The 14,997-nt window shown below is 45.8% G+C and overlaps 1 protein-coding gene and 1 long non-coding RNA gene across 5 annotated transcripts in view; both read right to left on the bottom strand.

The window, feature by feature from the left end:
* Window positions 1–428: 428 nt before the first annotated feature.
* LOC309361349 lies at window positions 429–1,513 on the bottom strand. Its single transcript, XR_014164442.1, has 2 exons — window positions 1,324–1,513; window positions 429–1,282 (listed from the first exon to the last, which is right to left on the bottom strand). It is a non-coding gene; the product is annotated as an uncharacterized lncRNA (long non-coding RNA).
* Window positions 1,514–1,963: 450 nt separating this feature from the next.
* AK8 (adenylate kinase 8) overlaps window positions 1,964–14,997 on the bottom strand; it is a 95,300-nt gene continuing 82,266 nt past the window's right edge. For all 4 annotated transcript variants that reach the window (XM_081897182.1, XM_081897183.1, XM_081897184.1 and 1 more), the window contains 2 exons: window positions 3,370–3,450; window positions 1,964–2,258 (listed from right to left, as the gene is read on the bottom strand). In XM_081897182.1, coding sequence (XP_081753308.1) covers window positions 2,003–2,258; window positions 3,370–3,450 — 337 coding nt within the window. In that variant the 3' untranslated portion in view covers window positions 1,964–2,002. The remainder of the gene's footprint in view (window positions 2,259–3,369; window positions 3,451–14,997) is intronic.

Genomic DNA, 14,997 nt, shown 5'->3' with positions numbered 1-14,997 from the left:
GATGTGGCAGTGTGCAGATAAATTCCTCAGGTCATTGGCTAAAGACTGGAGAGGAGACCTGCTGGAAAGGAAAGGGGACTTCTAGCTCAGACAGGCAGTTCATGGGTTCTCTGGAGCCCCATTCAAACATCTGCTGACTCAGCAGGATCCTGGCCCCCTCCACCAAGAGGATGCCTGGTGTCACCAAAAGGGCACAACTGGAGTCCAACAGCCATCTGCTGTGAGATGCACAGACCCTTCCCCCAAATTTGTCTGGCTCTGAGACAGGATTATGGCCCTATTGTTTGTTTCCATTATTATTTATCATTTCCTTTATAAAAGGCTTTTATGTTCTGTTTTCCTCCTTCCCCTAACATTTCAATGGCACCTTTTAATTTGTTTCTTCCAGTGCAAATCACCCAACATCACACAATAAGGAGGCTGGAACATAAGTTCAGAGAGCTTTTAATAGTCTGTTCTACATCTTCTGACCCAAGAACACATCAGGCAAAATTTGGGAGGAATCAGATTTACAGCTTGCTTTGAACAATCATCCATATAGGAAAGGACAGGATGGGGTGGGGGAGAGGTTCTTCTTTTGTCGCTGGACCATGGGAATTAGCAGGACACAAAAATATAAAAAAAGAAAAAAGAAAATCCTGATTGGTTGATAATCAAGATTGTTACCACCCCTTTAATTTATCTTGGGAAAACAAAACATCAAATTTACAGGGGGAGGCGTGGGTTTCTAGTCCAACTGGATGCTCTCAGGTCTAACTCTCAACATATGGATACTAGCAGTCCGCCGCCACCTATTTTAGGTCAGGTTTGAGGAACCTGCAGCCTTCCAGATGTTACACACCCAACTCCAACAACATCTGGAGGGTCACACGTCCCCCATTCCTGATCTAAGGAGCAGCATTCCCTAGTGCATGCAGAGAGTGGAAGAATGTCTCTATTTAGAAGAGGCATTCCATGTGAGAGACAATGCCTCTTCTTAGATCAAAGTGGGACTCCCAACTCCTATCAGCCTCAGCCAGCAGGGCAATGGTTGGGATGGAGAGCCATAGGTTCCCCACCCTCTTGTAAGAAACAGGGCTGTTTGCAGGAACACTTAAATCTAGATCAGGAAGGTGCCTTATCTCTAGCCCTGAGATTGGTGACCTGAGTAGGTGGAGCCAAAAGACCCTGCTCCACTGATTAGCCAAAGGCAGGAGGAAGCACTCACAGTTCTACTGTATATACCAGGCCCAGAGGATCCAGAGAGTTTATGATACATAAGTCAGTGGTGAGGAAACTGTCCCTCCAGATATTGTTTGACTCCAACTCCCAGCAGCCCTACACCAGCAGCCTGACCAATCTGGAGGGCCCCAAGTTCCCCACTCTTATTGTAGGGAATCCATCGAGGGCTTTGTAGGCTGTGGGGAACTTGTGTTTCCTGACCCTGTTGAGTGTCTGCAACCTCCTGGGTGGAGGGGGTGGGGTAGCTTAAAGCAAAGGTTAGTGCAGGATTGATGTAAAACTTGTAGTTAAAATTATGCATAGGATATCCCTCCCTTTTGAGGAGCTATATATATATATATGCAGGGTGTGGGTGGGTGTAAAATACAGGGGACACACACACCTCCCCCCTTTTGTGCATATATATATATATATATATATATATATATATATATATATATATATATATATATGGATCCAGAAAAAGGGCTAGATGGATAGATGGATAGATTAGTTAGATAAATAGATGATAGATAGATAGATAGATAGATAGATAGATAGATAGATAGATAGATATAGATTTCCCCTGCATCTTCTTGGATGTATATGTTGTTGTTGTTTAGATATATATATGGATCCACAAAAGGGGGGAGGGAAGTCCAATGGGATATGTGTACTGTTTTGCTTTTCTTTTTAATTGTTGTTTGCAAAATTTATTTTTTTAAAAAAAAAAAAAGTAAAGAAAAACAAAGCCAAGCCAAGCCAAGCCAAGCCCTTGCCTAATCATTTTCAAGAAGACACTTCAAACCGTTTCTAGTGGGAAGCCTAGGGTGGTGGGGCGGGGATTGACAATATAGCTTTCGATGTACTCAAATACTGTCTGAGGATCTTGGTCGCCATTGATGAAAATGGCATCTTCAAATACAGTCTCCAAGCCTTCGGCAATCCTCAAGTAAGCGTCCACTTTGAGTTTCACAGCCTCTTCCAAGTCCCTCGGATGTATCAGGAGGCGTTCACTGGCTTCCTTGGAGGCTGCCGGTTGGTACAGTGTGTGGTACCTGGAAATGGGGCAGAACAGTAAAAAGCTCAGAGACGAAGCTCTACCCTACCTTTTTAAGAGTGTCCTGGTGACAGCAGGAATGGGGAACCTGTGGCCTTCCAGACCCTGTAGCCACAACAGTCAATGGTCCAGGGATGAAGGGAGTTGAAGTACAACATCTGGAAGGCCACGGGTCCACCACACCTGTTTTAATAAACAGCATTCCCTACTGCATGTAATACATGGAAGGATGCTTCTCTTTAAAAGAGCAGTCTCTCATTTGAGAGAGGGGAGCGCCTCTTCTTCGATCAGCAACTGTGTAGCCCTCCATATATTGTGGGACTCCCACCAGCTCCAGCCAGCATGGCCAATGGTCAGAGGATGCTGGGAGTTGGAGTCCAGCAACATCTGGAGAGCCACAGGTCCCCCAATGCTGACATAACAATATATTGCCATAATTCAGAAAAAATACTCTTTAAAAACACAGGAAAATTGTTGGCAAAAGTGCTTACAATTAAACCAACCAAAGCTGGGGAGGCTTGGCCTACAGTTTTCTGGCCCCTGAACAAAGATTTTTTTGTTTTTAAATGAATCTTGGATTCAAATTTACAGTCTAACCCCAAAGGTAAATTCCCTTCCTCTTGCTTGTCTGGATGGAGGACAGAGGAGTGTGTGTGAGCGTGTGATGAAACTAGCTTACTGTGTAAATGCGAAAACTGGCACTGGTTGATCTGCCCACATTTGCCTCTGGCTCCTCCCATCACTGGCATGCAGCGCTTGCAAGGTTGTCTAGAAGGGAAGGCAGCTTTTCAGCTTAAGAAGGGTGACCCACCCCTGGAGTAAATGCAAATGCAGACAGGGTTACTGCCATTCCAATGGAAATTCATCTCGCCCTAGTGGCGAAGGCTGTGACTAGGTGCATATGCCTGCTCAGTCTGCTGTCCAGGCGAGGTTGTCTGTTGAAAGGTAACTCAGGGCTGTCTTTAAATTGCATTTGGACCAGACATCCCTTCAAAAAGTGAACTGTATTCTGCAAAACAAAAACAAAAAACACGCCGCCCCCCTAGATTTGGATAAATTTTCCAAAGCAGGGAAACTATCCCCAGCACACTTGCATTGGTACTACTAACCTTTCTCCAGTGACTGGGTCAAGCATACGGTAACACAGGCGCTCCAGAATGGACTCAGGTGTGATGTGCAGGAAAAACACCCTATGAAGAGAGAGGAGAGGGGGAAATGTTCAGTTAATGCCACTAGCAGTAGCACACTGACTGTGTTTTGAGAACAGCTGGATTCTTCCTATACGGTAGGCCCGCAACTTACTTCCAGGGATCAAGCCTAACGCCAAAATCACGTATAGTCAAAACACATTGGGTTCTGTGGCAGGTGGGACTGCCAAAGTCATTTCCACCCGTTTCTGCCCCCTTTTTGATTTTTAATAGGGTTTTTGTGTGTGTGTGTGTTTTTGCCATGCACACAAATTAAATGCACCCAGGCTGCGGGCTTGCTGTATCCTAAAGAATAATGATCTTTTATTAACAATACAAGAAGCTGCCTCAGTCCAGGGCCAGGGTCTGTTCCCGTCACCTGCCTGCACTTGGTCCTCTAATATGCAGAAGCCTTATGGATGCTGCGGTCCCTTCTCAATCAGCCTCCAAGTTAAGAGAGAGGATTTATCTTCCATCAAAGGGACCCTGGTGGTCCTATCCGGCTGGAATGTTCCCAGTAGCACCAAAGTGCTGTCTCTAGGTGCTATTTTAATTTCCAACATTGCCCTCATTGGAGCATCATTAAAATGGTGGCATTAAAGGCAAACTGGAGTGTCACAGCTTTGAAAAAGGTGAATTCCATGCTAAGGATCATTAGGAAAGGAACTGAAACTAAGAGTTAAACTGAGGAACTTGCTCCCACAGGAGGCAGTTATGGCCACCAACTTAGATGGCTTTAAAAGAGGATCAGACAGATTCATTGAGGAAAGGGCTATCGATGTCTACTAGCCACGATGGCTGTGTGCTACCTCCACTGTCAGAGGCAGTGATGTCTCTGAATGCCAGCTGCTGGAGATCATAAGTGCTTGCTGGCTTCCCATTCAGGCATCTGTTCAGCCCCTGTGAGAACAGGACGATGGACTAGATTGGATCATTGGCCTGATGCGAAAGGACTGTTCTTATGTTGGGCTATTATCCTTCTTCAGGCATTACCAGTAAGCCCTCATGGAGCCCAGGAAGCTCAGTCCATTTGAACCCAGGGTTTCAAAGGAAGGAAAGGCAGGAGACCTCTCCATAGGGGATGTGCCAGAGTTCCTTCCTGTGCTGGCTCCTTCCCTAGATTTTGTTTCTGAGCATGCCTTAAAGTCTAATCTACACAGAGGGATGAGCTGGGAGAAATCTGGCCTGTATCACTGCCAGTTGAGGGAGTTACGCATTTTTAAATGCACCCCAATATTAAAAACGCCCTGCCACACATAAATATTGTTTATTTATTTAAAATGAGCACAACGAAGGCCATGATTGAACCTTTGAACTTGATCTGCTCGTTTTCTCTTTGCATGGAGGGTGTTTTTGTAAGGGAAAGAACTGAGAGGAGCATTTGAATCTGGAACTGCCCCACCCACAGGCTGAAGAGGGGCAATCTGTTCCACCACTCATTCATCATATATATCATTTTGACCCTTGGGAGAAAAGCACCAAGACTTACACTCCTGGAATATCCCAACTGATTACAGGAGTGTGCTCCTATTTTCAGATGCTCCCCTGAGCCCAAAGCCCCCCGTGTGTAGTAGGCCAGTACCTGAGGGAGATGACCATGTTAACCCTCTCTCACTTCTTTACTATATATATGGAGGGGAATTTTTTATGCTCATTCATAACTACAGCCACCACTTTCCAACCCTGAAGTGCATCCCAGGATTTCTCATGCCTCAAGCTTCATAATGCAGGAAATATCTTTACCGAAAGGATATTGGAAGAGGTAACTTGGAAGAGGGGGAAATCTCCTGTTTATTATTTAGCTTTCTGTCTTTCTCCTGTTCCCTAATCCATTCCAAATTCTTTGTAGAAATGAACTTTTATTTTATTCTGGGCGGTGGGGAATAGGATATTTTGCCGGCTTTCCTCAGAATGCAATTTCTCCCTGCGGCTGGCTTCAAGGCTATACTGCTTAGTTTTTATATTTCATTTCAATTCATTTGGGGGGGGGCATGCACGTGCCTCTCAGACCGGTTAGTGTAAGCTTTAGACATTCACCAAAGGGAACATTTTATCCTTACTGGGGAGAATCAGATCAGATGAAAGCCAGAGGTTTCTATCACCGTGGCATGCACGTAGCAAGATTATTTGGCTCCTTTGTAGAACTTAAAGTTATGAAAATCATCTCGCTGGCTCTTCAAATGTTTACAGATAATGACTTCCACTTGCATTGAGTTAAAAAAAACACACAAAAAAAAAACACACACACCTCAGCCCAGCATTAAAAATAAAAAAAGCAGAAGATCTCAATGATTCCAAAGACAGGAGGAGAATATAACAGTTTTCAACAGTCTTTTATCCTTTACACTCCAAACATTTTGTTTCTGCTTTGTTTCTGTTGCCCAACAACCGTCTAGAATTGTGATTGTCACAACGGGTAACTAGTGATAAAGTGTATTGAGATGAATATTCTAGCAGAAGGCAGGGAAAGGCGCACGCGGGGGGGGGCAACAATGTCTGCTTATACAGTCCTGATAATTGATACGGCTCCCCCTATTATTTTCCAAAATAAACAAAACAAAACAAAAAAAGAAGGAAAGGATTATAACCTGCCATATCAAGGAGCCTTGTCGCTACTCATAGTCACTAAGTTGAGAAAAAGAGAAATGTAGCAGGAAACTGAGAAGGAAAAGCCAAAGACCCACCCCTCGTAAGAAGCTGCCAGGAAGATGAACAGTGGAAGAGCCTTGTCGAAAATACACATTTTGTGTGTGGAGAAAGCGTGTCTTATTATTCAGTCTGGTGTCAGCAATAAAGACAAGCAGAGGGAAGGAGGGGGGGATGTTGTAGGGAGTCAGGTGGGTAATTCCTGACTCAGACGTGTTCATTGCCTAAATCAGCCATGGGGGAACGTTTGGCCTTCTGGGTTTTGCTGAACAACAGCTTCCATCAGCCCCAGGAAGCATGGCCAATGGCCTGGGATCATGGGCTCTGTAGTCTATTAACATCTGGAGAGTCAATGGGACAAGCAAGGGACAAGCCATCGTCAAGCCTCTACTACAGGCTTCCTCAACCTCGGCCCTCCAGATGTGTTGAGATTACAATTCCCATCATCCTTGACCATTGTTCCTGCTAGCTAGGGATCATGGGAGTTGTAGGCCAAAAATATCTGGAGGGCCGAGGTTGAGGAAGCCTGCCCTACTATATCCTGGCATCACTCAGCAGTTGAAGAAGAAGGCCATTCAAATGTGAGGGGATATTGGTTTGTTCACTTTTGTTTTCGTTTTATTATATGTTTTGGGTTTTCATTTTGTTTTGTTTTTTTGTTGTGAACTACCCTGTGATCTTTGGATGAAGGGAAGTATACAAATTTAATAAACAAACAAACAAACAACCACATTCTGAAGAGGATTTTACAAGGCATCTTTCCATGCTGCCAGAACTGCATAGCCCATCCTATTTATTGGTCTCCAGGGATAATCAGTTTGGTTTCCTGAGCAGAAGATTTGGAGCTGGAGAACAGAGGACAGCTCCAGCCCCACCATTAGGAAGAGCAGCAGGTGCTTGCAGCAGGGGCAGGGCATACGGATGTAAGCAGGCAGCAATTTCCATCCAGTCCTCTGTTCTTCACAATCAGCACTGTTCCCATTCTGCTAGGGTTCAGCTTCCACTAAACCTACATTATTACTTCCACTGTCTGCTAAAACATAATTAATTACAAAGAGTTGTATCCAACTAAGTTTTGCTCTGCCATTGAACTACAGCCCTTCCCCAATTGTTTTAGCTTTTATAGATTACCGTACATTAGTATTTTTACTGTTTAAAATTTTTGAACCAGCCCCAGCGGGCATGGTTCATAAGTGCCCTATCAATGCCCTCCCTCCCAAAAATGTATAGGGTTCTTTCTACATGTGCAGAGCAGGTATCTGCATAGATATCAGGAGTGGATGCAATCAGACTGGGCTGCTGAATGTTGATTTGGGCCCTGGGGTGGACAATGGAAATCTGTTGGATGTGGACCAGATGGAACGGGAACATTCTTGTGGGCACAAGTTGGGACTCCTGGGTGCTAAACTATGGAACTCACTTCAACAGGAAGTGAGTTGGTGACGGCCACCAACTTGGATGGCTTTAGAAGAGGATTGGACAAATTCATGGAGGAAGATAATGGCTACGAGTCATCCTGGCTAAACTGCCTCCAGTTGGAGGCAATAATGCTTCTGAATACTAGGAGGGGAGAGAGCTGTTATGCTTGGGTCCTGGGAGAACAGGATGTTGGACTAGATGGGCTATTGGCCTCATCCAGCAAGGCTCTTCTCATGTTTTTAGTGGTGGTTGTTGCCCATTGGGCCTTGTAGGGCAGAAGGCAGTGACCCTGCCAGTAGACAGAGACAGAGCCAATGACAGGTGAGGCTGGAAGCAATCAGAGGTGGGGCCAGCTCATTCTAGTCCTGTCCCCATCCTCCTCCCTGATGAGTTCTACAAGGGCAGCACTGAAACTATGGAGGAAGAAACTAGCTGGCAGAGCCAACCCCTAAAGAGGAAAAGCAGACAGGTGGGGTAAAGGGGCACAGGTAGGCTGTGGTTGGTGGGGCAGTGCCCCTATATGCCCTAATGGACCAGCCTCCTCTGGTTAAAAGCTACTTTTAAACTTCTGCTTTTGTTGTGAGACAGCAACTTTCAAAAATAGAAGGCCATTCATCTTGTTCTCAATTTGCTAAAATAGCCTATACATCTTCCCCTTGGTAAGCAGGGACCAGCTGCCTGCTTTCCATTCTGCATGCTCTGCACTCGGCGGGGGGTGGGGGCGTGGGGGGCACTGGCTGATCCTTGCTTAAAATGGGAGCATAACTGATAATGCCACAACTTCCCCCAGCTGTGCCCAAACCTGAGAGAGAGAGATTACTGCTGTTAACTATTCAGTTACCAAATGTTCCAGGCCTGCCTTGCCATGGCCCCAGAACAATATACTGTATATCCACAGGGAGGAAAGAGGCAGTGAAATCCAGTCTTCCTTCTTAGCCGTGTAAGGCTGTCATCTAGGGCCGGTGCAGGGAATCTTTGGTGTTCCAGATGTTGCTAGACTACAATTCCCATCAGCCTTAGCCAGTATGGCCTGGGATGATGACAACAGTTCAGGAATATCTGGAGGGCCAAGGGCTCCCTCCCCCTTGATCTACGGTGACACTGCAGAGTGAATAGCTTAAGAGGTTCCCACAGTCACACTTCCTGCTCTGCCTTGCCCCTTCTGCTTCTAATTAGGAAGGAAGGATCTGATGCAGTTCACGTTTAAATCCACACTTTGTGATACAATACATAAACTGTAACACAGCCCTCCTTCAAAATTCACACTTCTCCAAATTTTGCAATGCAGTCCTCTCTAGCCAAGTGATGTATACAAAAATGCAAGGAGAATCTGCTTCAGCTTTTAAACTAACCACAGTTCTCAATGGGAACTTGGTAACTGTGGTTACAGCCAAACTACAGTTTAGAGTTTTACAAGGCTCTCCTCTTTGCTGAGTCTGATGACTGGCAAACTGAAGAAGGGGGAAAGAGCCTATTCAGGACATCACAGTCTGCCCAACTGATTCACAGCTTTTTGTACTTCAAAGCGAAAAAACTGACATGGCCTTCATGCAGGAGAAGTCTCTCTCTCATCTTACCAAATCCTGAACATATACAACTTTGTTCTGATAATATTATATAGGGGAATCAATCAGCTTCAGGGCAAACATGTCCAGTCTAATCCTCCTCCCCACCCCGTTCCGGTCACCAAATCTGCTAGGAATCAGGAATATCTGGTTGTAGCCAATGAGCAAACCCACTGAAATTACCAGATCTAAGTTAACCATACCCACTAATTTGATAAGTCTGCTCTGCATAAAGCACTGAATACAACCCATCATCCACTGAGGGGGTGTTATATAAGCATACTGGGGGAGGGGGAAGCACAGGCAATGCAAACATTTTAAAGGCTTTTCAAGATGTCCATAAAGTTTCTTTAGAGAAATTGCTCATAATGCCCCACTTTTAAAAAAAGAAAGAGGCTAGGAACTGGTGGTATCAGCAACTGCTCCTGAAATGACATCACATCTCTTCATGCAAACACACACACACACACACACACACACACACACACAACCTCTCTCATTTTTATTCTCTGCCTCCTCCTCCCTCTCGTTTGTTATTCCATCATTGTCAGATTCCCCCCAGAGTTTGCTCCAATGGCACTTCACAGATCAGGAATAAAGATGGCAGCAGCAGGGAGCTCCTTCGGTGGACAACTGAGCTGGCCCCATTTCCCCTAATTGTGAGCTTAATCGCAGCTCGTCTCGGCAAGGAGGGAGCTTCTGTGGCTTGGAAGGGAGCAGAGAAGACAGAGCCTTTTGCTGTTGGAGCCACAGGCATAATCAGGATCCCGTACAATGCCGGGAAAGAACTTTTGTGATGCTGCAAATGATTCTGAACACATACAGGGAAGGGATGTACCTCATCTCAATATCTCCAGGTAGAGCTGGGAGACTCCTTGCCTAAAGCCCTGGAGAGCTGCTTCCAGTAAGTGTAGACAGCACTGAGATACAAGGACCAAAACTCTGGCTCACTATGGCAGCTTCTTATGTTCCCCTTGGGCTGCCCAGCAGACTTTCTACCCTGCACTTGGGGCTGCTACTGAATTGTCAGCTGGCTTGCTTGCTTCCCTACCTGCCTGGCTCTCGGTCGGCAGCCCCAACAGACGCCTTCCAAGCCTACCATGCTGTCTGAAGAGGCCTGAGTGCTTAAGTTTGGTCAAGGACAAATATGATGACATCACACAAGGGCCAGTAGACAACCTCTCATTGCTACAGCCATAAGGTGAGGGAAAAGCAGGTCAAGACAACCGAACAGCATCAGAACGCAGATGTTTGTTTTGGCTACATCACCTGTGCCAATTTTCTACATTAACATCAAAATAAGATGATAATTGGCACAGCTGAAATGCAAGCTGAGAAGTCCCAGGTTCAGGTGTCATCTCGGCCACAACCTTATCCACTGGCCTTGGTAAGCCTCTGCTTTGGCCCATCACTTTCCTGGGCCATCAGCCATGCTTAGTGAGAGCTGATGTGAGTTGTAATTCAGCAGCATTCAGATAGCAACGCCCCCCCTCCCTGCTTTAAATACCCGAAAAATGCTATTTAAATTGCCAAGTATTAGTATAAAGAAATAGCGGGTTTTAACACTGTCTGTGTCCACAAAGCAAAGTTAATCCCTTTGGCCAAACGATAGTGGCAGAAACTTTTCCAGGGGAAAGATCTATGCCCTTGAATAGTCTTAATTTTTTGAAGAAGAAAAGGAAACATATTGCAAATGCAAAAGAGGGAGAAGGGGGGGGGGAGGAAAAGAGCCGATGATGTGTCACTTTACACACGTGTCAAGAGTAACCAATTTCCTAATAGGGAATAAATTTCCCCCATTTAAATACTGTCAAACAGAACCTCTCCAGCCTAATAGGGTTCGCTTCTGGGGAAAACGCAAAATAAATCGGATTAAATATTTATATTTCATAGTATTAATTAAGAGGCAGGAGGGAGGGAAAGAGTGGGGAGGAAAGCAGTCCATCAAGAGAACCCCAATATGTTCAGCGCGTCCCCAGGAAGCCAGAGAAAAGGAAATTTCACAATCAAGTGTGTAAGTGTTCCAAAAAAGGGTGCTGAATATTTTATGAATATTTGTCATAAGACAGAAATAATAACCACCGTGCAGAGCTATTAGAATTAATATTTATGCTGCCCACCATGAAATATTCATGGGGACAGAGAAACGGGGGGGGGGGAGACGGGCGCCCGTTAAGACAAGAAATAATTTACATTGGGTTCGGTTTACCCGCCGGCTTGATGTTTAAAGACGGGTTGACAAGGCTCCGTATGAATCCGTCAGTCACTTCCAGCCAGTGGGTGGGGTGAAGAAGGGAGGGATGGCAGAAGCAAAATGGGGAGTGGTGCCAGGGGGAGAAAGGGTCCAGGCTGCTGACAGCTCACAGATTGAGTTTCTGACAGCCCTTTAAAAAAAAAGGGGAAAAAGACCCTAAACGGCCCCCCCTTCTTCCATTGCCGGAGGCGGTCGGTATTTTGCCACACCGTACATCCGGCGCTCTCCCCTTCCATCTGCTGAAATTAACGAATTAATGAGTGCGATCCATTTTACAGTGGGGCCCCAGGAATGTTTACTGGTGATTAAATTATAATGCAGGAGGAGCTGTATAATTCATGAACCAATTAAAGGAAGTGTTAGTTGATTTGATGGGAAGCGCAAATACAAAAAGCATTTAACTAATAGGGAACCGCGGGCCGCCCACCCGCCTCAGCTCTCTCGGATTACGCGGCTAATTGCTCTGCTTTATAGGGCTGTCACAGATAGCCATGCATATTTCATTGTTCTCAAAGACTTCAATTGTTTGCATGCGTGTCTCTACTGTAAGATGCAGAAGCCCGGCCAAATTTCGGTGTAGTTAAGGCACTCCCCCGCTTCAAAGGCCAAAGTGGAGGATGTGGGGGTGAACCAGGTAGAGAGGAGCGGGTGCCCGATGCTTGGGGGGGGGGGAGAGAGAGAAACTTAAGGCCACCGAATTGAATGTCACTCAGCAATTACGTGATTAAAAAAGTGTGGCGTACACACACAGCCATCTTTTCCGTTGTGGCCTTTTCTAGATGCTTGTTTGCAAGGCTCTCTCTCCAAATTTATTACTGTGTTTGCCAAATGCTCCCATTTCCTCCACCCTTTTTTTTTTTAAAAAAAAACAACAAAAAAACAGAGATTGGGTGGTGAGGGGCACAGGGAAAGGTATGAAAAACTGGGGATTCAAATCACTCCAGAAAGCACAGCCTTCTGTGGCTTACACTGATGGCCACCAACTTAGATGGGTTTGAAAGAGGATTAGCCAAATACATGGAGGAGGAGAGGGCTATCAGGGGCTATTAGTCACAATGGCTGTGCTCTGCCACTGCAGTTGGGGGCAGCATTTCTTCTGAATACCTGTTGTTGCAAACAACAGAAGGGGAGACTGTTCTTGTGCCTGAATCCTGCTTGTGGGTTTCCCACAGGTATTTGGTTCGCCACTGTGAGAACAGGATACTGGACTAGATGGTCCACTAGTCCAGTCTCTTCTTAGGTTCTTTGGGCTCCTGGCCAAAATGACCAGCCAGATTGGGTGGTGAGAACTAGCTGCCCATTGAGGCAGAGGCCTAATGCCCCACTTGTACAACACTTGTACCGGCCTTGAAACCTGGAAAGCGTTGGAAATTAGGTAAATAAATATTAAATAGATTATCCCCTGGCATCTTGGATTGGGAGAAACAATACAATGTGATAATCATTTCATATTTTAAATTAACAGCATTCTTTAGGGGTTTAAGACTGAGACTAGGAAGAGGGTAAGGCTATTGATGGCTACTGCTCATTCTAACTATACACTGCCTCTGGTCCTGCTTGGCTGCTATGAGAACAAGCTACTGGAGTAGGTGGCCTGATCCAGCAGGCCCTTCTTATCTTTTCATGTCTGATGTCTTGGGCCAATGCTTGAGCTAATAGCTCTGCAAAGTGGACATGCAGTGGACTGGCAAAGGAATTGCTATACAGTATTGGCTGGTTTAGGAGGCATGTTTCTCACTCGCCCCTCTTTGTACTGACAGGGCACTTGGCAAAACGAGTCTGCCATCTTGGCTCAAGCTGACCAGCCACAGCCCCTAGAAGCTTAAGAGAAAACGAATTCTTAACGAGAATGAAAAGAATGTCGCTTTTCACACAAAATGTTGTGGTGTGAAAAACAGCCAAGAAGATTTGAGCTGAATGATAAAATGATGAGTGGAATTTTAGTACTGCTCTCCTGAGAGGCAATGACGAGATGCATCAGGAGTTTATGCTCTTGGAAGAAACCTATGCATTTCTTCTATAACTTCTGGATTTTGCTCTCCTCTAACAGAGCTGGCTGCAATGCCTGCTGGTTTGAATTTAAAGCAAAAACTACCTGATATTTCTGTGGGGTAGGAATTTCTCTGGGGGCAGGGGCAATTGGTTGTGCAAAGAGTCCTTCTTTTGATAACACTGGAAAGTACCACCTGACGTGCTATTTAGTGATACTCCAATTTCAGTGGGGGGGAGGCACAGTTGGAGGGTCTGATTTCCATCTGGGATGCAGACCTAGATGTTTAGTCTCTGCTCCTTGTTCTAGCCTTCTCACTCCTCTAGAAGGTACTGTTAGCATATTCACTGAGCAATCTGGTTTGGTGCTGCTGTTGCTAAATGCCAGATCAATCCATAATAAGACCATGCTCATCCATAACTTGATCATGGATGAACAGGCTGATTTAGTCTGCATTAGTGTGACTTAGATAAGTGAGCTGGGTTGTCTTGCTTTATGCAGCTGTGTCCACCTGGGTACTCAGTACAGCACTAGGCTAGGCTAGAATTGGGGGGGGGGACTTGGAGGGAGGTGTGCTATTGTCCATCAAAGCACTACCCCCTTGACCAGAAAGCCTCTTGATCTTGGGACAGGGTTGGAGGATCTGCACTTGGAAGCCAAGCCATAGAGAGAGATTGGGGATGCTGCTGGTTTACTGACCATCCTATTGCCCAGAAGCATCCCTGAGAATCCCTGGCCAAAGTGGCCTCTAGGGTATTGTTGGAGGGCCCCAGGATGATAGTCCCGGGTGACTTCAAAATCCACGTGGATGCTACCATTGGGTAAGCTCGGGACTTCATGCCCTCCATGACAACCAGGGGTCTCTCTCAAATGGTTCAGCACATCAGGCATGGCACACTCTTGATATAGTCTTTGCCCCTGTACAAAGGGGTATAGGATGTTAGTCAGCCAAAGGCCTGGTTGAAAAGGAATGTTTGCACCTGACACCTAAAGATATATTATGAAGGCTCTATCTGATTCTCCCTGGGGAGAGCAATCCACAAATGGGAAACCGCTGCAGAAAAGGCCCGTTCTCGTGTTGCCACTCTCTGGATTTCTCTTGGAGGAAGCACACCAAGAAGGGCTTCAGATGATGAACACAGGGCCCAAGTTGGTTCATGTGGGGAGAGGTGGTTCTTGTGGTCCTGACCATTTAAGGCTTTATAGGTCAAAACCAGCACTTTGAATTGGGGATGGAAACTAATCAACCACTGCAGTCAGACCTGTAAGTTACCAGAGCATAGGCAACACTAGTTAGGCTACTCCTGTTCAGATAGGGGGAAGCTGGGCCACCAGATGACATATTGAGGATGCAATGGAGGCAGCAAAGTATGCCTCTTTTACCCTTCATTGCCACTAGGTAGGCTCGATGATGAGCCCTCACCAGTGTTCACTTGCATTTGATAAGATCTTTCCTCCATTCGCATTCGAGCCATCTCGAATGTTTCCTCACCCTAAGCTCTGGAGGATACCAGAGAGCCAAGCAGGCTCCACAAGGTGGGAGAGGGAGGTTAGGGGTGATTGTGTCAACAGTCTGATCCATTTGGATGATCCATTCAGATGTTCCAGCCAGGGCTTTGACAGGAGTGTCAGTCATATCAGCCAGAAAATCTCCCAAAGCGATCTGGAAATCCATT

Source organism: Podarcis melisellensis, assembly GCF_964234715.1.
Source record: "Podarcis melisellensis genome assembly, chromosome: Z".
NCBI classification, from domain to species: domain Eukaryota; kingdom Metazoa; phylum Chordata; class Lepidosauria; order Squamata; family Lacertidae; genus Podarcis; species Podarcis melisellensis.
The sequence above is the reverse complement of the archived record's forward strand: the minus strand, read 5'-3'. Positions and strand labels throughout refer to the sequence as shown.